General features: G+C 41.4%; 1 protein-coding gene and 2 long non-coding RNA genes across 3 annotated transcripts in view; 1 reads left to right on the top strand and 2 right to left on the bottom strand.

Annotated features, from left to right (window-relative positions):
- Nucleotides 1-26700, bottom strand: part of LOC142187851 (uncharacterized) — a 474785-nt gene that overhangs the window by 371388 nt on the left and 76697 nt on the right. The gene's annotated exons all lie outside the window — the stretch shown is intronic.
- LOC142187840 (uncharacterized) overlaps nucleotides 1-26700 on the top strand; it is a 324300-nt gene that overhangs the window by 285370 nt on the left and 12230 nt on the right. The window lies entirely within an intron of this gene.
- On the bottom strand, nucleotides 463-10119 carry LOC142199609 (vomeronasal type-2 receptor 26-like). The gene is made up of 3 exons (XM_075270008.1): nucleotides 10006-10119; nucleotides 3768-3891; nucleotides 463-1367 (listed from the first exon to the last, which is right to left on the bottom strand). Exons 1-3 carry the CDS (start codon nucleotides 10117-10119, stop codon nucleotides 463-465), a joined length of 1143 nt encoding a protein of 380 aa, XP_075126109.1.

The raw sequence follows: 26700 nt of genomic DNA, 5'->3' as shown, positions 1-26700 counted from the left end.
GTAAAATTATTAAGTCCCTGGTATCATTTTAAAGATGAGAGTCTCTTCTTTAAAATGCATTTTAAAGCATCAAGATATGTTGATGCAGTCCAGAGATATCGGCATTAGTAGGGAGGACGTACTAAGTACGTCCTCAGCTACTGAAGTGCCACCTTGGGAGCACATACAGTGTACGTGCCTGGCAGCGAAAGGGTTAAAGCTTTTTTTTTTTTTCTCTTCACTATTTTATGGGAAATTCTATACATTACTATTGTGGCTGGTCATAGACACCCCCTCCCAAAAAAAAAAATATATATATTATTATTATTTTTTATTTTGCTTGACTCGAGTATGAGCCGAGGGGGGCTTTTTCAGCACATAAACTGTGCTGAAAAATTCGGCTTATACTCGAGTATATACAGTAAATGTTGATACGTTAATTTTTTTCTATTTTTTTTACTCATTGTTCTAAATTTCGAGAAATTATATCTTGATATTTCCATGGAGTTGTATTCTTGTATTTATTTCAGGCTTTAGGAAAATAATGTAGCACTTTGGAAAAAATATAAAGCATAAAAGTCCAGCACTTGATGCCAATATGGAAAACATTTCTACGGTTACCATCTTTTTTCCTTTGGTGCTCAGATAAGAAGGGACCATGGTAACCCAGACGCTACAGAATACCAGCATGCTGAATGTAATGTACTTGGCTTCATTGAATCGATCTGGCAACGTTCTAGCCAAATACGCTACAACGAAACTCAGAGCTGCCAAGAAAAACAAATAGCCTATAACGGCAAAGAAACCAACTTGGGATCCTTCATTGCACTGAATGACAATGGTTCTCTGATAGGAATGTGTGTCCTGCTCCAGATATGGGGGAGAGAAGTAGAGCCAAGCAATACTTATAATAACCTGAATGGATGACGCCATCACAACTATAGAGTTGGACACTTTCACTCCAAAGAACTTTCTCCATTGACTTCCAGGTCGGGATGTTTTGAAAGCCATGTAGACCAGGATGGTTTTGGCCAAGACACAAGACACAGAGATGGAGAAGATGATGCCAAAAACAATTTGTCGTAATTTGCAGGTTCTATTATCAGGACAACCAATAAATAAAAAAACGCATAGAAAGCACAAGGAGAGTGAGACGACGAGGATGAAGCTCAGGGTCTTGTTATTCGCTTTCACAATTGGTGTATCTTTATGGGAGGCAAAAACTCCAAATATTAGAACAGAAATTGCCCAACAAAGAATAGCAAGTGCTGATAATGCTATGGCAAACGGGTCGGAGAAGGCAAGGAACTCTTCATCCTTGGGGAGACACTGGTCTCTTTTATTGCTTGACCATTCTGTAGGCAAACATGGCGTGCAGGATTCACTATCTGGAAAGATAGAAACATAAATAAATGATACTATATCTGCACGTTATTCATTCTAAAACACAAAGAAAGATGTGAAATTTACATTTTATTGCAAAAATAAAATCAGAATTGCTGTCTAAGTTGTTACACTGTTATTATGTATAATGTTGCCTATTTTCCATTGCCCTTGTTCTTTGGAGTGTAATGGCCTGTTCACGTGGTGTAATTTTACGCTGATTTTTAGTCCAAGTCCAACTTAGAATCAAAGTCAAATTCCTTCCTTAAAAAAATGGTGGATTGACACAGGACTTTGAAAACATCAGCGTCTTCCCCATTTTTCAGAGTCGTCAGTGTAAGTCATTCTGCTGGTTAGGCTTCGTAATCTGAGCCTAATACCAGGAGAGAACTGCAGAAGTAGGACCAAGATCTGTTTTGGCTTTCCACCATGAGATGCCAGAGAGGTGGACATGGAAAAGGAATTTCAGATGGGAGTCCATCTTATATTCTTCTATTTCCGCCATGTCTACATACCCTTAGAGATTACAGCATTCCTTTGTTACATTTCTCCCATCTGCTGTTCCCATCTCCTCTTCATGCAGATTCCAAAAAAGGTTGAATTAGACCAGTGGCGTTACTAGGAATGGTGGGGCCCCGTGGCGAACTTTTGACATTGGGCCCTTCCAACCAACACGGATGCTGAAGACCTCGCCAACCTCCCCCCACATTACTGCGTTTTCACAGTATTATGCCCCATAGTAGCCCCTGCACACAGTATTATGCCCCATAGTAGCCCCTGCACACAGTATTATGCCCCATAGTGTCCCCTGCACACAGTACTATGCCCCATAGTGGCCCCTGCACACAGTATTATGCCCCATAGTGTCCCCTGCACACAGTACTATGCCCCATAGTGGCCCCTGCACACAGTATTATGCCCCATAGTGGCCCCAGTACACAGTATTATCCCCCATAGTGGACCCTGCACACAGTATTATGTCCCATAGTGGCCCCTGCGCACAGTATTATGCCCCATAGTGGCCCCTGCACACAGTATTATGCCCCATAGTGTCCCCTGCACACAGTACTATGCCCCATAGTGGCCCCAGTACACAGTATTATCCCCCATAGTGGCCCCTGCACACAGTATTATGTCCCATAGTGGCCCCTGCACACAGTATTATGTCCCATAGTGGCCCCTGCACACAGTATTATGCCCCATAGTGTCCCCTCCACACAGTATTATATCCCACAGTGGACCCTGCACACAGTATTATGCCGCATAGTAGCCCCTGCGCACAGTATTATACCCCATAGTGGCCCCTGCACACACTATTATGCCCCATAGTGGCCCCTGCACACAGTACTATGCCCCATAGTGGCCCCTGCGCACAGTATTATGCCCCATAGTGTCCCCTGCACACAGTATTATGCCCCATAGTGTCCCCAGCACACAGTACTATGCCCCATAGTGGCCCCTGCACACAGTATTATGCCCCATAGTGGCCCCAGTACACAGTATTATCCCCCATAGTGGCCCCTGCACACAGTATTATGTCCCATAGTGGCCCCTGCACACAGTATTATGTCCCATAGTGGCCCCTTCGCACAGTATTATACCCCATAGTGGCCCCTGCACACAGTATTATGCCGCATAGTAGCCCCTTCGCACAGTATTATACCCCATAGTGGCCCCTGCACACACTATTATGCCCCATAGTGGCCCCTGCACACAGTACTATGCCCCATAGTGGCCCCTGCACACAGTACTATGCCCCATAGTGGCCCACACACACGGTATTATGCCCCACTGTGGACACCCGTGTAAAATTATTATACTTTGGGGTCTTTTCAGACCCCAGAGTATTATAATTGGAGACCGAGGGGGAACACAAACATAAAAACCACTGTCACTTACCTATTCCTGGCTCCGCTGCAGTCCTTGGTGGACGCAGGGCCTGTTCATGTGACGTCAGGGACATCACACAACTAGGCCCGAAGCCTGTATGGAGTGCGGAGAAGTAAATGTGTTTTTTATGTTCCCTTAACTCTGCCAGCCTCCGATCATTATACTCGGGGGTCTGAAAAGACTCCCAAGTATAATAATAGTGTTTGTGGGGCCCGTGGTGTCACTTACCGATCCCGGCCCTGCCAGGATTGGTAAGTAAATAGGGTCCGTTACTAGCTGGAGTAACTCCAGCCAGTAACCGCCTATTTTAAAAAAAATCACAGCGGTAGTGGCTGTCACCGGGCCCCCTAATGTCTCGGGCCCTGTGGCAACTGCTACCCCTGTAGTTACGCCACTAATTTAGACTATTTAGTAGGCTGGGACCATATCTTATGCTTCCTTTCCCTATTTTCTATTAAAAAAAAATATTTCTAAAATATTCGTTTTTACTATGTTGCCAAATAATTTATTTTTACCAGTGACGTTGGATATTTCTCCTTCAGAACATAACACGCAGCCGTAACAGCAGACTGGCTTCCAATCTATCTTGATCTTTCGAGTTCCAGTTGGACAATTTTCTGAACATTGAGATCTTGGTATCTAGAAAGAACAGGTAAAAAAGTTTGAAATAATGAAAAAATCATTCTGAAATAATAAACCTATTAGGTTTTGTATGACATGTAGCCTTCCCTAGTAATGCGCCTGTCAATGGGTATCTGTTATTTTGCTCTTTATTTTGCTCATAACGAATAGGCATGATGTGATGTCACTACACTTAAATATAGAAATTGTAGATATTGGGGGACATTTCTGTTCCAAAATCTATTACAATTACTGTAAAAACTTCAATTTCTCACCTCATTCGTCTTCCAGGTTACACGAGGCGATTTGATACAAAACCGGTCGTCTGATGGAGCCCATGGTACGAAATAACCAACCTTGTATATTCTGTGGTGACTTTTGTTAACCTTTACCCAATTGTATAAGTAATATATTGTATCCAATTCCCCTTTCTCATCATAGTATACTTTCTTCTTATATCCATCATTGTACTTGATGTATTTTAAATATTGGTTTAGCTTTCAATAAAAGGATATAATGTAAAAAAAAATGTTCACAAATGACTTTTTATTAAAAAAAAATAAATAAACAGATTTACATATTATTAAAAGTCAGGTTACTATTATTATTCACCATTATTTTTATACTTCATTTTAACTTGTATCTTTTATACAGATGTGACCAGACCAGCTGACGGCTGTCATTATCTGGTTTAGATCATGTGGTCTGGTACGTCGCTCTTGGTCACTAAGGCTGAGTTCACACAGAGTTTTTGGGACCAGATTTTGACGCGGGATCTGCCTCAGATTCCAACTCCAAAAAACGCCTCCCATTGATTTCAATGGGAGCTGTTCACTTTTTTCCGCTAGCATTTTTTCCCACGATCTGCCCTGTCTTGATGTGGATTCCGTGGCTGAATCCGTTGCATCATCCGTGGCGCAACACGCCCTCCTGCCTAGGCTCATTCATTTGGGTCTACTCTGGAGCAGAATGCCACGATTAGATGGCGGTGCACTGCAGTTGCTGCTAGCTGCGGGAGGCGTTTTTGGATCCGGATTCTGAGGTGGCTGCCATGTCAACATCTGGTCCAAAAAATCTCCGTGTGAGCTTACCCTAAAGTTAGGTCAATGATCTAAGGTTAGAGAGGCCAGAAAGGAGATGTGGTTAAAACTTCAAGTGATAGACTTATCTTCTTACAGAGCTCAATAATCAGGGAAAATATTACCCAGAATTGTAAGAACTTAACCACTTCCGGACCACCCATTGGGTGTATACATCTGGGTAGTGGCTCTCATGTTCTGCAAGGAGAGATCTCCGCCAGAGAAAGCAGGGGTGCTTTATTACTATTCCTGCCTTCCCGATCACTGTGTACACAGCACTCAATGAGCGGTGTATACACAACTAAGGGAGCCACCATGATACGGCTTCCTTCTGACCCGGTGGTCACGAGACCCACTGGGTATCAGGGACTGTAAGAGCTGCTGAGTCATGGAAGACCCAGGTTGGCTCAGCAGTAATGGGCAGGCTGTATTCCTCTTGTAATTGGGATTAAGGCATCAGCCCCAGTTACAGGGAAAATCAGCCCCCCCTACCACCCAAAATAGTGTTCACATGCCCCCTCTATTATAACCTTATGGAGACACAATATAAATAAGTAAGTAAAAAATAAAAGTGAAAATAAAAAAAGAAATAAAAACTAAAAATAATATGCCAATAATTTTCCCGGATATAAAATAAATAAAAAAAAAAAAACAAGCAAAAATAAAAAAAATAACAAAAATAAATCCCTATGTGTCACTGGAAAAAAAAGACCCCAAATTTGTTGAATAACTCAAATGATAAAAAGATTAGCCCTCGAAAAACCGCATATATGAAAAAAAACAAAAACTTGTCTAGTCTTGAACAGAGATGAGGGAGTAGTATTCGATACCTCGCTCCCATAGGAATGCGTGTAAGCGGCCAAACACAAAGGGGTTAAGCGCATCAAATATTCACTGCGCTTAGCACCTTTGTGTTCGGCCGCTTACACGCATTCCTATGGGAGCGAGGTATTCGATCGAATACTACTTGCTCATCTCTAGTCCTGAACCATAGAAAATTGGCCCAGTCTGCCCATTTAAAAGATACAGTCCCTGGAAGTTCATAAGGAGTTTTTTGCTCAGGGTTTTGTGGCATGTGCACAATTGCGGCGTCGGAACTATGGCCGAGGGCATGCGCAGTCGGCTCTACTAGTGTCTCACTGGCTGAGCCAACTGCGTAGGCGTCGGAAGTGACGCCGAAGAAAGACGAAGAAAGAAGGGGAGGATATAGCTGAAGATAGAGGCATCGCTGGAGTCTGTTTTTGAGCAACAGTGGGGACGCCTTCATCGCATTTCCAGCACTGGGGCCCGCCCCCATCGCTGCGAAAGAACTAATTTGCATACCATTAAAAAACGGAATTTCTAAGGAACGGCGCGGCGGAGATCACATCTAAAGGTAAGAGACGAATAGCCTTTCTAAAGACTAATCCGACGTCTTATCTACAAAAAAATGGGTATTAATGGTAGAATCCCTTTAAGCTCACTGCTTTTTAATTCGTGTTCTATTTGGGGGGGAATTACCGAACGCAGATGTGAACCCGGCCTAAGTATATCCAGCATATGAGTGTCTTTCTGTGTTTTCTTCTGTACATGTCAACCATTATGCATACTAGAATTGTATTTTATAGTGCGATGCTCGGTATATTGAGATGTTAAAGGGGTTGTCCAGGAATTACAGTTGTCTGCAAAGAAGTCGGAGAAGGTGAAAAATAAGAAAAAGAAAAAAAAAACAGATGACGTATGTGAGTGATTTCGCAGTTCCTTTCCTTAGGCTGCTGAGGCGGATTAGGCCTGACACAGTGAAACAGAGCTAAAAAACACACTGGAGAAAAAAAAAAACACTAAAAACAAACTGTATCTTTCCACAGCATTTTTCATTGAGTTTTTTATGCACTTTTTCCCCCCTATTAAATATATGTGGAATTGTTCGCAACTCTGCTGATAAAATGAGATTAAATTATGAGATTTTAATCACTTTATTGGCCTATAATCGTTGTGTCACATGTTACAGAAAACCAGCTTTTTTGCATTTTTTTGAGCAGCCATGACACTGAGCAGCAGTGGCGTAACTACCGGGGTAGCAGGGGTAGCGGCTGCCACAGGGCCCGGGACATTAGAGGCCCGGCGACAGCCTCTACCGCTTTTTTTGTTGTTGTTTTTTTTTTCTTAATAGGCTGTTACTGGCTGGAGTTACTCTCTCCAATTTACATTTGTTAGGGACTTCAGTTCTGGAGGACATTTTGATGGCCTATATGTTAGAGACCCCATAGAGCATCCTCAATAATTCAAAACTTGAAAAGAACTTGAGAAGTTTGTTACACCTTGCAGCATTTCATGGGAACTAAAGAAATATGGAGGTGAAATTTAGACATTTATTTATTTTTGCCAATAATATGTTCATTTAGCCCTAAAATGTACAAACTCATAAGGGGTTAAAGTGGAAAATGAATTTTACAATTCATGGAAAGCATGGAAATATCCCAAGTGTAGACCACTATTTGGGCACATGGCAGGGAAAGAGCAACACTGCGTGTTTGAAAAGCAGATTTTGCTGGAATAGATTTTGGGTGCCCTGTCACCCCAATGGTGACCCCATTTTGGAAACTATAGGCCTCAAAGAATTTATGAAGGGTATAGTGAGCATTTTCACCCCGTAGCTGTTTCACAGATTTTATTAACATTAAAACATGAAAATAAAAAATAAAAACTTTTTAAAATAAAGCTCTATAGCCCCATTTGTTTCATTTTCACAAGGGGTTTAAGGAGAAAAAGCACCATAACATTAAACAAATTCTCCTAGACTTAAAGAGGATCTTCCATGTCCTCGGGCACATGTGGTTTTTTATATTGCTGAACTGAGCGCACTGTCGGCTTTCCCGTCATGTGCCTTGGGGGAAGAGCTATGGGTGCAATTACCAATAGCTCTTCACCGTCAGAAGGACATTCCTGATAGTCTAGCTGGGAACGCTCCTCCTGACAGTATTGTCCATAGACTAGTATGGGGGGGGGGTTTTCCTTACAGCTGTGCGTCATGGCTGGGCGGTAAGGAACAATCCCTCTGATGCACACAGGGCTATGGACGAATACTGTCATGGGGGGCCATTCCTCATAGCCCAGCTAGACTGTCAGGAATGCCCTTCTGACGGTGAAGAGTAGAGATGAGAGAGTAGTACTCGATCAAGTAGGTATTCGATCGAATACTACTGTATTCGAAATACTCGTACTCGATCGAGTACCACTCGCTATTCGAATGGAAAAGTTTGATGCAGAACCAGCATTGATTGGCCGAATGCTATATAGTCGGCCAATCAATGCTGGTTCTTCTCCTATCTTTAGAAGACTTCTCCATGCAGCTTCCCCGCGGCATCTTCCGGCTCTGAATTCACTCTGCCAGGCATTGGGCCTGGGCAGATCCGACTGCGCATGCCCGCTTGTAGTGCGGGCATGCGCAGTCGGCTCTGCCTAGGCCCGATGCCTGGCAGAATGAATTCAGAGCCGGAAGATGCCGCGGGGACGCTGCAAGGAGAAGACTGCATGGAGGATCCAGCCCGACCCTCACTCGTGGACTTGGTAAGTATAATTTGATCAAATGTTGCCTACCCCTGAAACGAACATTTCCCCCCCATAGACTATAATAGGGTTCGATATTCGATTCGAGTAGTCGAATATTGAGGGGCTACTCGAAACGAATATCGAATCTCGAACACTTTACTGTTTGCTCATCTCTAGTGAAGAGCTATTGGTAATTGCATCGTTACCTCTTGCACTGGAGCAAATAATTGGAGAGCGAACAGTCTGCAGAATTCAGCACACTGTCAGCCTTCTCGCGGTTCATGTGCCTGAGGGCATAAAAGGTCCTTTTTAACAATACCCTCATAGTTGTAAGAATAGCCACCTGGATCGGATCTTCCTAAAATGGGGGTGAGTCCTATTTTTCTAGCTGATAAGTTCCTCAAAGCATGCAATTTGATTGACTTTACTAATTCAGGGTTGGATAAGAAATGTGGTCATTTGAAGCTGAAATTATGGTATTCGGGTATGTGCTATCATGTGTACTACCAGGAAATGCTTGGATGGCTTTCAGTCTATGGAAGGTAAGGAGAGGAAAACTATTTCTAGAGTTAGGATGAAGCGTGTAGTGGGAACCATTATGAAGGTATCTTGATCTTTATTGATGGTGGTGTTTATGTAAGAGCCAGTTGGGTGTCCTATACCATCTAACCAATAGTTTGTAATGGCTTTCCTACAAGCGAAAACAACTTGAGAAAATTATAAGATGTATTTTGTTTTGTCTTCTAACGACACGCTATTTTTTGCTCCTACAAGGAAAGGAATGTTGGGTTCATTGTAGCAGGGAAGGCAATACAGAGAGAAGATAGGAAGTTTTTCTCATCTAGGGTATTTTTGACACTAGAATTTTTTCAGATGGGGTTCCTTGGCTTCTGAGTTGGAATAGCTGAAGAAACCTTTATTCAGAATTTAAGGTGTTGCTTATGCAAGACGTTGCGTTCAATATCCAGAAACAGTGCCACAACATCTTCAAAGTTTGGTACAATATTATTAGGGCTTGGATCTTGGAGCCTTCTTGGAGGCCGAAATGATTGGCTATAAGTCCCACCGACATGAGTGAGGAAGACGTGTTCCAGATTTCACACACACACCACCAATAAGAAGGTTCCAGTCTCATTGTTTACTGAGAGTGGGATTAGGGATCTCACTACGTTCCCATCTGTTTGTTCTTTAATATGGACAAACGTGACAACCACCAGGAAGGTCAGGAAGACCTTGTCCACTAGAGACTTTCCTAGACTAGAGACAAGGCTAACCTCAATTTTTTCTGTTTCTAGACAAATGTGGCAAAAATTCTTCAGATGGTCTTAGGGAAGGAAGAAGGGAGGTGTATTGGGGTCACACTCAGGCAGTATAAGATTTTGGGTACAACATACGCGCCCAATAAATACTTCCTTCTGAACCATTTCTCATACAAGGTCAGCAGTGGTTTTATCTTCTAAATAAGAAGAATAAAGTTCTTTTTGTACAGGTCATCCAGTATGTAGATTCCCAGGTACTTTACAGCAGTATTTGACCACATGAAGGAGATCTTTTGTTGTTTCCGTTGTTTCTCTTTTGTTGGGAAGGTGATATCTAAAACTTCTGACTTGGTAAGATTAGCTTCATAACTGGACATTATGTCATAACGAGTCAATAATTAAATTATAGCTGGAAGGCAATGATTAAGAGGAGGACATCGTCGGCAAATGATGAGGTGTGGGTAGTGTCTTCTCCAATTTTCAGCCCTCTTATAGACATAAGTTGTTGCTGTTGCCTAACTGCCTGTAAAAGAGTCCCGAGAACAATTATAAACAATGTGGAGGAGAGGGGGCAGCCTTGTCTCGTTCCGTTGGATACTTTGAAACTAGAGGACAATGTACCATTAGTCTTTAAGTGTACATGTGACTGAGTGTACTGAGTGAAGGTTGTATCTATGAATTGACTAGGAATATTACATTTTGCTTAAGCGGCCTTCAAGAATCCCCAATCCAGCCTACCAAAGGCCTTATTGGAGTCTACTCTGAGAAGGACCAAGAAAGCAAATTAGAGAAATTGTCCCTACCCTCTCTCTTCAACACAAAGCCAGTTTGTGCAGGGATGAGCAGTATAACTCTCATAACCAAAACTTTCACCTTTATATCTAATATTTAAGGATTCATTAATGACTGGGTCTGTTCCACAGGATTGACGCATAGCAAATGTGGTGCCAATTTTCAAAAAGGGGTGTAAAAGTGAACCTGGAAACTATAGGCCAGTAAGTTTAACTTCTGTGGTGGGAAAGATATTTGGGGGCTTTCTAAGAGATGTCATACTGGAGTATCTCAATGTAAATAATCTTATAACACCCAATCAGCATGGGTTTATGAGGAATCGGTCCTGTCAGACTAATCTGATCAGCTTCTAAGAGGAGGTCAGTTCAAGACTGGACATGAGTAATGCAGTAGACGTGGTGTATCTGGACATGGGTAATGCAGTAGACGTGGTATATCTGGACGTGGGTAATGTAGTGGACGTTGTGTATTTGGACATGGGTAATGTAGTGGACGTGGTGTATCTGGACATGGGTAATGCAGTAGACATGGTGTATCTGGAAGTGGGTAATGCAGTGGATGTGGTGTATCTGGAAGTGGGTAATGCAGTGGACGTGGTGTATCTGGACATGGGTAATACAGTGGACGTGGTGTATCTGGACATGGGTAATACAGTGGAAGGGGTGTATCTGGACATGGGTAATACAGTGGACGTGGTGTATCTGGACATGGGTAATACAGTGGACGTGGTGTATCTGGACATGGGTGGTACAGTGGAGGGGGTGTATCTGGACATGGGTAATACAGTGGACGTGGTGTATCTGGACATGGGTGGTACAGTGGAGGGGGTGTATCTGGACATGGGTAATACAGTGGAAGTTTAATGTTGACAAAAGTAAGGTTATGCACTTTGGTCAACAAAATTAAGTGAATGACTATGTACTTAATAGTTGTAAGACTGCCAATGAAAGATTTTAACGACACGTTGATCCAGGGTTTTATACTGACTGCCAGATTGGAGTGGGGATGTAATTTTTCCCCCTGAAATAGGGCAATTGGCATGAGCCTCATGGGGTTTTTTGCCTTCCTCTTGATCAACACTGTAGGGATTGTAGGGTTATAGATTGGATTTGATGGACTGATGTCTTCAGCCAACCTCATCTACTATGTAACTATGTAAGATGTTGGTCTGTAACGTCCACATTGTTGCGGTTCTTTACCCTCTTTAGCTGTAAGTTTTATGTGAGCCTCTTGTATCTGTCTCAGAAGCTTTGGCGTTGAGTAGGGAGTTACGTGGCAGAGACAATTGAGAGGTGAGGATAAATTGAAGTTTTTTGTAGTATATTGAAGGGAGGCCATCAGGCTATTCCAAACTGTTATCAGTTCTTCTAAAGATACTGGAGCTATCAGCATCTCTTTGCATTGGCAGCTGAGATTGACGGTAAATGCATTAGTTAGCCCTCCTTTAACTTTTAAGCAGGTTATCCTGGGTAAAAAAAATATATATATATATATATATATATATATATATATATATATATATATATATATTAGGCATAACGCCATTTTGGCACACAATAGGGCTCAAAATAAAAGGAGTGCCATTCTTTTTGGGACTGTTTTTTTGGAAACGATGTTGCTTTTGCAGAGCCCTGTAGGTGTTAGTAAAGTGGAATTCCCCAAGAGGTGATACCATTTTGGAAACTACACCCTGTTACAAATATTACATAACAAATTTCTAATTTGGGGGAAAAAAATCAATTGTTTTTGCATTACCATCTTCTGAGATGAGTAATATTTTCATTATTCTGTTGAGAAATTTGGTTGAGGACTTTTTTTTTTGGGGGGGGGGCAGGGATGAGCTTTTCTTTTAATTGGTAACGTTTTGGGTATACATGACTTTTCGATTACTTTTTATCCCATATTTTGTGACGTGAGAATGCAAAAATCATTGCTCAGGCAATACCGTGATTTGCCCATGGCGGAAACGCTGCAGGAAAAATCGCGGGCTTTTACAGTCAGGGCAAAGTGGATGGTATTCTACTGTAGAGAATCACATGCCCACTTTCCAGTAAAAACCACAGTGCGGACACGCTGAGATTTCCAAAACTGACATGGTTTTCAAAATCGCAGCATGTCGATGGAAACGCCGTCAGTTTCCCCATAAGTATAATTGTAACAGAAAGTCCACAGAGGAAACCTGTATGAACTTTCTGTCTAAAGTGCTGTGCAAAGTACTGCGATGTGTTGCTGCTGCATTTTTTTCCTATGGGGCCTTAGCCTTATGGTGCTGTTTTTGACATTTTTTTGTATAATTTTTTTATTTTTCATAATTTATTATTTTTTTTATATTGGAAAATGGCATTTTTGGGCTTCATTTTCTCTTTTTCACTTGAAGCAGTAATATTCTGGTTCCTGCTTCAGTATTATACACTTGTATTGCAATGTATACAGGCATCTGCATAGGCTGACAGCTTCTCTGATGAGATTAACCAGGTTTGTGTTCTGGAAGACCTGGGGTCACTGATCAAACAATGGCTGCCGTTAATAGACATTGACCCCCACCCCCCAAATATCCTGTGGAGGGCGATATGGAGCAGCATACTGTACATACAAAAACCCTATAGATAGAAAACCCTTACATAGTGGCATCTAAGGGGTTAACACATGTGATTGGATCTCAGGTCTCACTACCGGTGCTAGAGCAAGGTGTTAGCTATATGTTACAGCTAACACCTGCTCTGGAAGCCATTGTAAGGGGGCATTCACACGGAGTAAAGTGGCGCTGATTCTGCCACGATAACTCACGGCAGTATCAGCGCTGATAAAAATACTCCCATTCAGTTCAATGGGATCTGTCTTCCGCGCAGAACACTTTGAAATCAATGGGAGGCTTTTTAACACATTGATTTCAATGTGTTCAGCGCGGAAGACGGAACCCATTGAACTCAATGGGAGGCTTTTTATCAGCTCTGATTCTGCTGCAAGTTATCGTGGCAGTATCAGCGCCACTTTACTCTGTGTGAATGCCCCCAAAAGATTAACAGTCTTGGTACCACATATGTTCTTCCATATATACGGAGCTAAAACCCATTTAGTAGCTCTGCCTCTCTTGGTTCCCAGTGACCATCTCCCTTTTCCCCATTATTTAAGGGGCCTCCTTGGTCTGATCTTAGCTTTTTTGGGTTCCCATGTTTACTATAATACTATGACTTATCATTTACCTTATGTCTATATTTATGACTTTTCATTTTAGTCTTATAAAAATCAATTCCTAGAGATTCAAGCGCAGCGTCCAGTGCGTAAACCATGGTCAGTAAGGCGCTGTGTACAACAGGTAAACCCTCAGTCTCTAATACATATGGGATTTCTGTAATGTCCTCTTCTCCAGAACAATTGCGCTGTTTTATTTCATATAATTTTACAAATAATTTGTTTTTCTTTTTATTTGTTGACAAGCACCCGAAACGTATCATCCATATATCTTCTAGCATCTTATCGTTGGGATATTTGGAAGGACGGATATTTTTAAAAAATTGCTCCATATCCCCTGTTTTATATGGATTCATCACCAGTTCCTTACTACTATTCTTCGCTATATGCGTTTGCATTTCATGTAGAAATCCTAGGCAACAGTTAAACGCTTGAAAACATTCTTCCATTATCTCAAAATTGGTGAACCAGCTGGGCGGAAGGATGAACGTCTTTGTCTTCAGAACGTAATCCGGCAGACGTAAAATGTCAATCACATAAAAAGAAACCGTTCCACAAAGAAGAATAATATTAGATGTGGAGTTGGAGATCACCGCCTTGGTTTTTTCATTTAGAAATCGAAGGGTTTCGATATTGCTGTAAGTAACTTTTAAAGACCAGACTTCAGCGGTAAACTCTACGCAGATGCCGTGACTTTGTAGAAATGAGGAGAGAGTTTGGCTTTCCTTGTTTCCACTTTCATCGGCGCTAGTGACAATTCCAACCCAGTTCCATGAGAAATGCTTCAGTAAATTCAAAACAGCAGAAAAGTAGACATGGTCATTGTGTGATGTATGGAAAAGGTATGGGTACCTAGTTCTGTCAGTGAGCAGCGGATCTGTAGATCCATAACTGATCTGCAGAGGAAAAAGGTGTCCAAAAAAGAAGAAAAGGTTTCGACCTCACCATATAAGTATTTGTCCAATGTTCCTTTGGGTGCACGGCCTTTAACCCCTGGACTGAATGAGGCAACTTTCATATGAAAACCATCCACCACGTAATAGCAGGTCCGCACTCTTTAGGCTTGGTAAAAATTAACTTTTAATCCGCCATTTTAAAATTACATAGGACAAACAAAAACGTGAAAAAAGTTCAGAAAAAAGACATAGTGTTTTAAAAACGCCAACGCGTTTCGAGGCTTTGCAGTCTCTTAGTCATGGCCAATGACTTAGCCATGACTAAGAGACTGCAAAGCCTCGAAACGCGTTGGCGTTTTTAAAACACTATGTCTTTTTTCTGAACTTTTTTCACGTTTTTGTTTGTCCTATGTAATTTTAAAATGGCGGATTAAAAGTTAATTTTTACCAAGCCTAAGGAGTGCGGACCTGCTATTACGTGGTGGATGGTTTTCACATCCAATAGGTGTCCACCTGCCACCAACTAAGAGGAAGACTATTATACCCCAAATCACCCACCCCACCCCCACACTCACCATTCCCCCTCCAACCCCAACTCTCTCTCCCACTTTACTTGCTTTGGTAATGCCAACTATCTCATCATGAATCCCATGCTTGCTTTGTGATGCCGGTATGGCTCCAATGGGAAAGGATCTCTGTAGTGGAAAAAAAAAATGAGCTGCCCTTTCTTCAGGTAGAATCCACGGTTGAATGTCTTTGCCCCGTTATCCATCATAAAAAAAAAATATTGAGGTTAGGTTGCAGAGGTGTAACGTGAAAGTCCTGGGCCCCAATGTGAAATCTGTAAGGTCCCCTACGTACGTTGTGTTCTTTAGAATAGTGGTATATTTTATGTGTTAGAGGTACATTTAGGGCTACTTTGGGGTCCAAGGCCCCTTCTGCCCCTCCTATAGCTACGTCACTAGTAGCTTGTACTAGATCAATCTACTGCCAATTTCCAATTTTGCCATATTAATAATTTCCTTGCGTTCTTAACTTGATTCTTACCTGTGTGTATCCGTAGACATTCAATAATCGCGCTATAGGCACAGTTGTGACAGATAAAAGATCTCCAACAAAGCCTGCAATGTTATCTTCCTCCAAGCAGTCATAATTCAGTACAGGATATCCCGGTCCTGATAATATTTGTATTGTACCTTTCACAGCTTTATTAGCATTGGCACAAGAATCGAAGACATGATATCCTAAAGTCACATTTGGTAAAAGGTAAGGATTTTTATTCACTTCCTCAATGGCAAAAAGAAAGTCCAGAACATGTTTATAATTGGATAAAAGGGGCCTGGGAGGAAATAAAAGATTTTTACCAATCCCCTAGTACATTAACATATACGCATTCCTAAGATACAACTTCGGGGGATTGCATCCTCAACATGTACAACAGTAAGCCAATCTCCTTTTTGGGTAAAAAATTAAAGTAAAAAAACGGCCTCTCCAAAATCTTGTAGAAAAATAGTAATTGTAGATACAAAACAATAACTGACCAGATATTATAATATTGATTGGACAAATAATGATTGGTTACATATCTGGTAGGAGGTCGTGTACTTGACAAAGGCCCCTTGGAAGGAGGATTTGTGGTATTTTTGGTGCCAATATGTTTTTGTTTTTTGTTTTTTTTCATTTTTCTACAAGTTGCTGGTGGAGACAGTATTTATGTTCTCTGTTGTGGATTTGGGTTTCCATTCTTTATCATGCCTACAATGGTTGGGCTGGAAGTGAAGCAGCTCATTGGCTTCAGTGGTCACATATTGAGTACTGGTGACATCACCTCCACCTCAAAAAACATCTCCAGAATACGTCCTTTCCTCACCAGAGATACACTAAAGACACTTATTGTCTCTCTGATTCATTCTCGCCTTGACTATTGTAACTCCTTACTTATCGGTCTTCCCCTCACTAAACTCTCCCCTCTACAATCTATTCTGAATGCAGCGGCCAGGCTCATCTATCAGGCTAGACGCTACAGCGATGCCTCTGGTCTGTGCCAGTCGCTACATTGGCTGCCTATTCATTATAGAATAAAATATAAAGTTATCCCCCTCATCCACAAGGCTCTCCATAATGCTGCACCTCCCTACATTTCCTCCCTCATCTCTGTCTACCGCCCAACCCGTGCTCTCCGTTCACTCAATGACCTAACACTTACATCCTCTATTATCAGAACCTCCCACGCTCGTATACAAGACTTCTCCCGAGCTGCACCACTTCTCTGGAATGCTCTACCCCGGACAATCAGATTAACTCCCAATTTCTACAGTTTCAAACGCAAACTAAAGACGCATCTTATCACAGGCCTATCACAATTTCTAACGTAAACCCTTAACCCTCCTCTGTCCACACTCCCACATTACCCCACATGATATGATGTCTTTTCAGGATAACTTTATAGGTCCAAGCTCCATCCACATGTTACAGGACACCACTAGTGATGGCTCATAAAGTTTTGTTTGTGTAATGACAGTCACCTCTATTACAAAATTGTCTGACCTCTGCATAAGCAATGCCGCCCCTGCTACCTCGTGTCACCCCCTCTACCTCATAGATTGTAAGCTCTTGTGAGCAGGGCCCTCAGTCCCATTGTGTGAAATTACTTTCTTTGTAATGTATCTTTCTGTCTGTATTTGAACCCTAAAAATTGTACAGCGCTGCGGAATATGTTGGCGCTATATAAATAAAATTTATTATTATTATTATTATTATTATTATTATTATTATTATTATTATTATTATTTGGCGACTACAGCCATCACCTGAGCCACTTCACTTATGGCATGGTCTGTACAGGCAAAGGATCGAACAAGAGATCCAAAGCCACAATGAAGGACCATCGGTAGGTGAGTATACCTTTTTTCTTATTGTTATTGTCACATGCTGCCAATACTGAAGAACGGGGTTCAGGGACGGAAATCTCGAATGTAGTTTAAGCGCTGGTGGAATAAAACCAGATACAGCCATTTGAAGTATCCATTCCCTTTGGTAAATGCTTCAGCTCTACATGTTGCATTGAGTACGAGTACGGGTGTATGGACACAGTCTCCTTGGCAATGCTTAGTGCATTGCTAATGAGAACTTTACTGCCTGTTTTCTAAGTAAAGCACACCGGCACAAATTGGACACAAATTTAGGACATCAAAACGTGAGACAAATGATTCTACAAATATTCCTAGTTGACCACTTGTAGATACCACTGCAGATTTGTCTTGGACCTTACTTTGATATTATTTCTCCCGGAATATAACATTCATTTTGCCTTTTCACTTACCCATTACAGAACATTATTCTCTGCTGTCTGTTTAGAGGGAACTCTTCCATATTCAGATTAACAGTAAATATTCCTCCAATGATAATGTCGCCATGTTTATATAGTTCATATTCTTCTATGGCTCTTCTCATTTCTAATTTACATGTAGGAAATGATGCCAAAGTCATACAAAGAGATAAACACACGATGATCCAAGCAGGAACTAAAGGATAACAAGACATTCTGAATTTTATATTTGTTTTTGTCAAATTGTTTGATTCTTATAATCTGTGTAGATTGCAGTGATATTGCATCTGCAATACGTCTACATCACTTTTCATCTGTGTTGGAACATGTAAAATCTCAAGCATTATATATCTGCTGAGTAACCGAGGATCTGTAATTATGTCGCAATGTAATATTAAACTCACCAGATGTGTCCAACATTTTGTGTAGCTTAAAAAAAAAGAAAAGAGTACTGTTAACCCATCCATGCCGAATAATCAAAAAATTGTAATTGTCTCCAGTATAATGTCATAAAAGTAATGACATTATTGCACAGACTTCAGACTTAGAGGACTTGCCCATGCTAATTCTTATATTGTTTTTTTTAAATTAGGCCAGAGGAGATGAATAACAACCAAAAAAAACATACTCACCTGTCCTGCTCCTGGTCCTCCAGTGTCTCCCAGCTGGGTCCGGTCCTGTAGTTTTGTTGTTTTCTTCTGGCAGTCCCTGGAAGTTCTATGATGTCTCTGGGTCCCTTCCTTGGGCCAATGTGCCACTGATTGACCTCAGTGGTCACATGACCTCAGCAGAAGGGACACGGGATGTCAGCCTCAGTGGTCACATGATCTCTGCAGAAGAGACACGGGATGTCAGCCTCAGTGGTCACATGACCTCAGCGGAAGGGACAAGGGATGTCACAGTTGGGGAGGACATCTGGCAAAGAAGACAGCTGAGCAGCAGGATTGAATCACAGGGGATAGACAATTATATTTTTTTGAAAAAAAAAAATCACCTCCCCCAGCCTAATTTAAAAAAAAAAAAATGTTTTAGCCTGCGCAACCCCTTTAAGACAACAATTCCAAAGCAATTAATATTGAAAGGGATTAGAGTTATTTTACAGAATATTTATTTATCCTCTTTTCATTGCATATATAAAACTTTTTAAAGGCACCACAATGGGTACGGAATTGACCCCATGATTTGCAAATTTATCTGTAGGTCTATTTGATGAACCAGTTGTGTTGTAACTTCAGATTGACTCTCTCTTTCTTGATGTGTGAAGTACAAACAATTTATGGACAATGTTTTTGTGATATGGAGTGAGACTGAGGGACAATTAATAAGAATGGATGAGGACTGAATTTTATACACTCATGCCGTACAATGTTGAATTCTTTGATTTTCTAGTGTTTTCTGCATGATATAGAAAGAGTGAATAGTTTGTAAAGCTGAAAAACAAACCAACACAAATAATTGTGTCCAGACAGTTCAACTGAGGACAGTGTTTAATTTGGAAGTGCATACATGTCAATTTGATGGGAAAGTAAATCCCAATTTATAAAGACGTTTATCTATAGAAAGAGAATGTCTAAAAAGTTAGTAGATGGAAACATCCTGAATGCCGCTGTTCTAGGCTGTTTCTATAACTCCCATAAAGTACAGTGGCTTACAAAAGTATTCATACCCCTTGAACTTTTTCACATTTTTTTCACCTTAAAACCACAAACTTTAATGTATTTTATTTGGATTTTAAGTTATAACTAGAGATGAGCGAGTAGTATTCGATCTAGTAGGTATTCGATCGAATACTATGGTATTCGAAATATTCGTACTCGATCCAATACTACTAGCTATTCGCAGTAAATATTCGATTCAGAGCCAGCGTTGATTGGCCGAATGCTATACAGTGTATAAAGACATGAGTCCATCAAGTCCAACCTATAACCCTACAATCCCTACAGTGTTGATCCAGGGGAAGGCAAAAAAACAAACAAAACATGAGGCTCATGCCAATTGCCCTATTTCAGGGGGGAAAATTCCTTCCCGACTCCAAATCTGGCAGTCAGTATAAATACCCAGGATCAACGTGTCCTTAAAATCTATGGTCCATAACCTGTTATATTTTTCTCGTCAAGAAAGGCATCCAGGCCCTCTTTGAACTTGTTCAGTGAATCCACCATCACCGCTTCCTGGGGCAGAGAGTTCCAGAGCCTCGCTGTTCTTACTGTGAAGAATCCCCTTCTATGTTTTTGGTGAAACCTTCTCTCCTCCAGACATAGAGGACGTCCTCTTGTTACTGTCACTGGCCTAGGAGTAAAAAGATCCTTAGAAAGTTCTTTGTATTTTCCCTTCATGTATTTGTACATTGTTATTAGATCTCCCCGTAGACGTCTTTTCTCTAAACTGAAAAACATCTCTTCAATAAAGTTGGTCCGCACTCCTGATGTCTCGTGTTTTTCTTAAAACTTAACTTTTAATCATCCATAAAAAAGGCATACAGTCCAAAACAAACATAGACAGTGAAAAGAGTAGAAAATACTAAGTGTCCATAAAAAACGCCAACGCGTTTCGGGGAAGAAGAAACCCCTTAATCATGGCATACATACAACATCTACAACTGCAGTTCCTTATATATAATTCTAATTGCCAACCTGCTACACCTGGTGCCTAATTGGTTGGCAATTAGAATTATATATAAGGAACTGCAGTTGTAGATGTTGTATGTATGCCATGACTAAGGGGTTTCTTCTTCCCCAAAACGCGTTGGCGTTTTTTATGGACACTTAGTATTTTCTACTCTTTTCACTGTCTATGTTTGTTTTGGACTGTATGCCTTTTTTATGGATGATTAAAAGTTAAGTTTTAAGAAAAACACGAGACATCAGGAGTGCGGACCAACTTTATTGAAGAGATGTTTTTCAGTTTGGAGTATATCCCTGAGACCCAGGATACGTGATCGTGCACCCCTTTTGGACTCGAATGCATTGGTGAGTTTAGAGCTTCACATTTTTTTCTTATCATAGTCTTTTCTCTAAACTGAATAACCCCAAGTTTGTTAACCTCTCGTTGTCCTCCAGTCCACCCATTCCCCTAATCATTTTGGTTTCCCATCTTTGCACTTTTTCAAGTTCACTTTCTTGTATATCGGGGCCCAAAATTGTGTACAATATTCTAAGTGTGGCCGAACCAGTGATTTGTATAGAGGCATAACTACACTCACCGGCCACTTTATTAGGTACACCATGCTAGTAACAGGTTGGACCCCCTTTTGCCTTCAGAACTGCCTCAATTCTTCGTGGCATAGATTCAACAAGGTGCTGGAAGCATTCCTCAGAGATTTTGGTCCATATTGACATGATGGCATCACACAGTTGCCGCAGATTTGTCGGCTGCACATCCATGATGCGAATCTCCCGTTCCACCACATCCCAAAGATGCTCCTCTATTGGATTGAGATCTGGTGACTGTGGAGGCCATTGGAGTACAGTGAACTCATTGTCATGTTCAAGAAACCAGTCTGAGATGATTCCAGCTTTATGACATGGCATTGCATTATCCTGCTGAAAGTAGCCATCAGATGTTGGGTACATTGTGGTCATAAAGGGATGGACATGGTCAGCAACAATACTCAGGTAGGCTTTGGCGTTGCAACGATGCTCAATTGGTACCAAGGGGCCCAAAGAGTGCCAAGAAAATATTCCCCACACCATGACACCACCACCACCAGCCTGAACCGTTGATACAAGGCAGGATGGATCCATGCTTTCATGTTGTTGACGCCAAATTCTGACCCTACCATCCGAATGTCGCAGCAGAAATCGAGACTCATCAGACCAGGCAACGTTTTTCCAATCTTCAATTGTCCAATTTCGATGAGCTTGTGCAAACTGTAGCCTCAGTTTCCTGTTCTTAGCTGAAAGGAGTGGCACCCGGTGTGGTCTTCTGCTGCTGTAGCCCATCTGCCTCAAAGTTCGACGTACTGTGCGTTCAGAGATGCTCTTCTGGCTACCTTGGTTGTAACGGGTGGCTATTTGAGTCACTGTTGCCTTTCTATCAGCTCGAACCAGTCTGGCCATTCTCCTCTGACCTCTGGCATCAACAACGCATTTCCGCCCACAGAACTGCCGCTCACTGGATGTTTTTTCTTTTTCGGACCATTCTCTGTAAACCCTAGATATGGTTGTGCGTGAAAATCCCAGTAGATCAGCAGTTTCTGAAATACTCAGACCAGCCCTTCTGGCACCAACAACCATGCCACGTTCAAAGGCACTCAAATCACCTTTCTTTCCCATACTGATGCTCGGTTTGAACTGCAGGAGATTGTCTTGACCATGTCTACATGCCTAAATGCACTGAGTTGCCGCCATGTGATTGGCTGATTAGAAATTAAGTGTTAACAAGCAGTTGGACAGGTGTACCTAATAAAGTGGCCGGTGAGTGTATGTCCTTGTCATGAGAATCTAGAACTCTTTTGATGCATCCCATAATCTTATTTGCCTTGGCAGCAGCTGCCTGGCACTGGTCACTAAAAGTAAGCTTGCTGTCCACCAAAATTCCCAAGTCTTTTTCATCGACAGTCTTACCCAGTAATTTACTATTAAGTACATAGTCAGACATTTTATTACATCGCCCAAAGTGCATTACCTTACATTTATCAACATTAAACTTCATTTGCCAAGTCTCTGCCCCCCATGCTTCCAGTTTCCTTAGATCCCCTTGTAATATTCTACTATCCTCCTCATTATTAATTACCTTACAAAGTTTAGTATCATCATGTCATTAACCCTTTCCCGCCGATGGCAGTTTTTGATTTTCGTTTTTTGTTTTTGACTCCCCTCCTTCTAAACCCCAAAACTTTTTTATTTCTCTGCTCCCAGAGCCATATGAGGTCTTAATTTTTGCGCCATGATGAAGGAGTAATCCGAAACGCGTAGGCCATAGTTCCACCTGTGATGCGTTAATTCTACCGCGACAAAGTACTTCATGTGCATTGAACTTTTTTTAAAGATGAAGCAATAAAGGTGAAGTGATTTTATATCTTAACTGGAGTATGCTGGAGTTTGTAGTATATTGATTAATTATTCTGTATAATATACTGAGAAGTAGGAAAAAGAATTCAGAATGGGGTGGATTTGAAGAAAAAATGCATTTCTGCGACTTTTTTACGGGCCTTGGTTTTACGGCGTTCATTGTGCAGCCAAAATGACATGTCCCCTGTATTCTGTGATTCGGTACAGTTCCAGGGATACCAAATTTATATGGTTTTATTTACATATTGACCCCTTAAAAAAATCCAAAACTGTGTTAAAAAAATTTTATTCTAAAAGTTGCCATATTCCAACAGCTGTAACTTTTTTATACGTCAGTGTACAGGGATGCATAGGGCGTCTTTTTTTTTTTGCGGGGCCAGGTGTACTTTTTAGTTCTACCATTTTCGGGAAATGTTATTGCTTTGATCACTTTTTATTAAAATTTTTATCAGAATCAAAACAGTGAAAAAACAGTGGTTTGCCACTTTTGACTATTTTTCCCGCTACGGCGTTTACCGTACAGGGAAAATATTTTTATAGATTTGTAGAGCGGGCGATTTCGGACGCGGGGATACCTAACATGTATGTGTTTCACAGTTTTTAGCTACTTTTATATGTGTTCTAGGAAAAGGGGGGTGATTTGAATTTTTAATACTTTTTATATTTTTTTTTATATTTTTTTTACTTTTTTTAATTTTTTTTTTTTTTTTTGCATTTATTAGACCCCCTAGGGGTGTTGAACCCCAGGGGGTATGATCACTAATGCAATGCATTACAATGCTAATGCATTGCAAAAAATCATCCTTTCTTTTGCAGGCTACATAGACCAGCCTGCAAAAGAAAGAGCTTGCAGACAAGCATGGGAGCCTTGTAAAGGCTCCCGACTGTCATGCCAATGTGACGTCGGCCCTGGAGCATGCTCCAGGAGCTGGCGATCACTGGCAAAATGGCGGCACCCATGAGCTGCCGAGAAAATGGTGCCTCCGGCGCCTTTGACCATGGTGCCGGAGGAGTTAATGCCTCCGATCGGTCCGGGGACCGATCGGAGACATTAGAGCCGGTTGTCTACTGTTTAAAGCAGTAGATACCCGGCGGCTATGGCGGCCGCCCAGCTCCCGGGCGGTCACCATAGTTACACACCTGACATGCGCCGTACTATTACGGTGCATGTCGGGAAGGGGTTAATAAACATATTAAACAAGAGAGGACCTAATACTGACCCTTATGGCACCCCACTGGTGACTGTGGCCCAGTCTGAATATTTACCATTAACAAGTACCCTCTGTTTCCTATCAGTGAGCCAGTTCTGAACCCAAATGCATATGTTTTCCCCCAGTCCCAACAATCTCATTTTGCATACCAACCATTTATGTGGAACAGTATCAAAAGCCTTTGAAAAGTCCAGGTACACCACGTCTACTGCATCACCCATGTCCAGATACATCACGTCTACTGCATCACCCATGTCCAGATACACCACGTCTACTGCATTACTCATGTGCAGCCTTGAACTGACCTCCTCATAGAATCTGATCAGATTAGTCTGACAGGACCGATTCCTCATAATCCCATGCTGATTGGGTGTTATAAGATTATTTACATTGAGATACTCCAGGATAACATCTCTTAGAAAACCCTCAAATATCTTTCCCACCACAGAAGTTAAACTTACTGGCCTATAGTTTCCAGGTTCACTTTTACACCCCTTTTTGAAAATTGGCACCACATTTGCTATTCACCAATCTTGTGGCACAGACCCAGTCATTACTGAATCCTTAAGTATTAGATACAAGGGTCTATGTATGACCATGCTTAATTCCCTCAGAACTCGGGGGTGTATTCCATTTGGACCAGGCGATTTCTCTATTTTAGTGTTTTGCAGGCAGCGCCGCACTTCTTCCTGGGTTAAGCAGGCGACATTCAATTGAGAGTTAACATTCCCCCTAATCATGTTGTTGGCCAATGGATTTTCTTGTGTAAACACTGTAGAGAAGAAGGCATTTAATACTTGTGCTTTTTCCTCATCCTCCTCCACCATTACACCCAGATTATTTTTGAGAGCGCCCACATTGTCAGTTTTTATTCTCTTATTGTTTATTCAGTTGAAAAATAATATTGGATTACTTTTACTTTCCTTGGCAATTTTTCTCTCGCCTCCTTTATTTGTCTTTTGCACAATTTATTTTTCTCCTTATAGTTTTTTAATGCTGTGTCGCTACTCTCTTGTTTTAGTACTATAAATGCTTCCTTTTTACCCCTCATTGCATTCTGTACTGTTTTAGTCAGCCATATTGGTTTTCTATGATTTCTGTCCCGCTTATTCCCATAGGGTATGTGTTTTCTAGTGCTCTTATTTAGTATATTTTTGAAGATGTCCCATTTAGTTTGTGTTCCCGTCACGTTGAGGACATTGTCCCAGTTTATGCTGCTAAGCTCCTCTCTCATCTGGTTAAAATTTGCCTTCCTGAAGTTTAGTGTTTTTGTACCCCCTCGTGCCTCTCCTCTTGTTGGATCCTGCACTAGTTGCGATAGGTAATTGTCTTTTATTACTGACAAGAACCTGTTCCCTTTTTTTGGATCTGAAGGTTTCTGCCTCCCAGTTGATATCAGGGTCGTTGAGATCCCCCATAATAATGACTTTATTCTGCTTTGCGGCCTCATCTATTTGTTTTATTAGTATATTTTCAGCTTCTTCCGTTATATTTGGAGATTTATAACAAACCCCTATCAGTATTTTATTATTTTTTGTTCCTCCCGTAATCTCCACCCATAAGGACTCCACATAATCATTTTCCTCCCAGATGTCCTCACGCAGGACTGGCTTAAGGCAGGAATTTACGTATAAGCAAACCCCTCCCCCTTTCTTATTTGTACGCTCCTTTCTAAACATGCTGTACCCTTGTATATTTACAGCCCAGTCATAGCTAGGGTCCAGCCATGTCTCACTTACCCCCACCATGTCATAATTTTCTTCCAACATCATCACTTCTAGTTCCTCCATCTTGTTAGTGAGGCTTCGGGCATTCGTATGCATACATTTCATAGATTTATCTTCCCTACTCCTCCACTGCCTACTGACTGCTCTAACCCCATCCCCCGCTCCAGCCCCAGTTACAGTATCTAACCCTCTTTCCATTTCTACACTATCTTGCCCTCTACATCTGTTACCCTCCCCCCAGTACCTAGTGAGCACTTGGACCCTACAGGTGTTTCACAGATTTTTTTTTACCATTGAGATGTGAAAATGAAAAATTACTTTTTTCATAATAAAATCTCACTGTAGCCCCAAATTTTTCATCTTCACAAGGGGTTAAAGGAAAAATTGCACCCCACATTTTGTTACAATTTCTCCCGAACACGACAATACCCCATATGTGCTGGTACCCTAATTTACGGGCACACGGTCGCTCTCAGAACGGATGGAGCGCTATTTGGATTTTGTAGGCCAGATTTTGCTAGAATACTTTTCAGGCACCATGTCCCGTTTGCAGAGCCCCCAAGGTGCCAAAACAGTGGAAACCCCCAAAATGTCACCCCATTTTGGAAACTATACCCCTCAAGGAATTTACCAAGGGGTATAGTGAGCCCTTTGACCCTACAGGAGTGTAACAGAATTGGCCCAACAAAAGGAAAAGTGACATTTTTTGCTATAAAATGTTGCTTTAACCCCAAATTTTGCATTTCCACAAGGGGTTAAAACAGAAAATGCACCCCACAAATTGTCAAGCACTTTGCCCC

This window comes from Leptodactylus fuscus, chromosome 1 (assembly GCF_031893055.1).
Source record: "Leptodactylus fuscus isolate aLepFus1 chromosome 1, aLepFus1.hap2, whole genome shotgun sequence".
NCBI classification, from domain to species: Eukaryota; Metazoa; Chordata; class Amphibia; order Anura; family Leptodactylidae; genus Leptodactylus; species Leptodactylus fuscus.
The sequence above is the reverse complement of the archived record's forward strand: the minus strand, read 5'-3'. Positions and strand labels throughout refer to the sequence as shown.

Bases quoted from the DNA above. Each gene is read 5' to 3' on its own strand.
- LOC142199609 (XM_075270008.1), bottom strand. From the start codon at position 10,119: ATGTCCAGTTATGAAGCTAATCTTACCAAGTCAGAAGTTTTAGATATC. The intron at 3,892-10,005 runs GTAAAGTACCTG...TGTTCTTTCTAG, and splicing joins TCATGTGGTCAAATACTGCT to ATACCAAGATCTCAATGTTC. The intron at 1,368-3,767 runs GTAAAAATAAAT...CTATCTTTCCAG, and splicing joins AGAAATATCCAACGTCACTG to ATAGTGAATCCTGCACGCCA.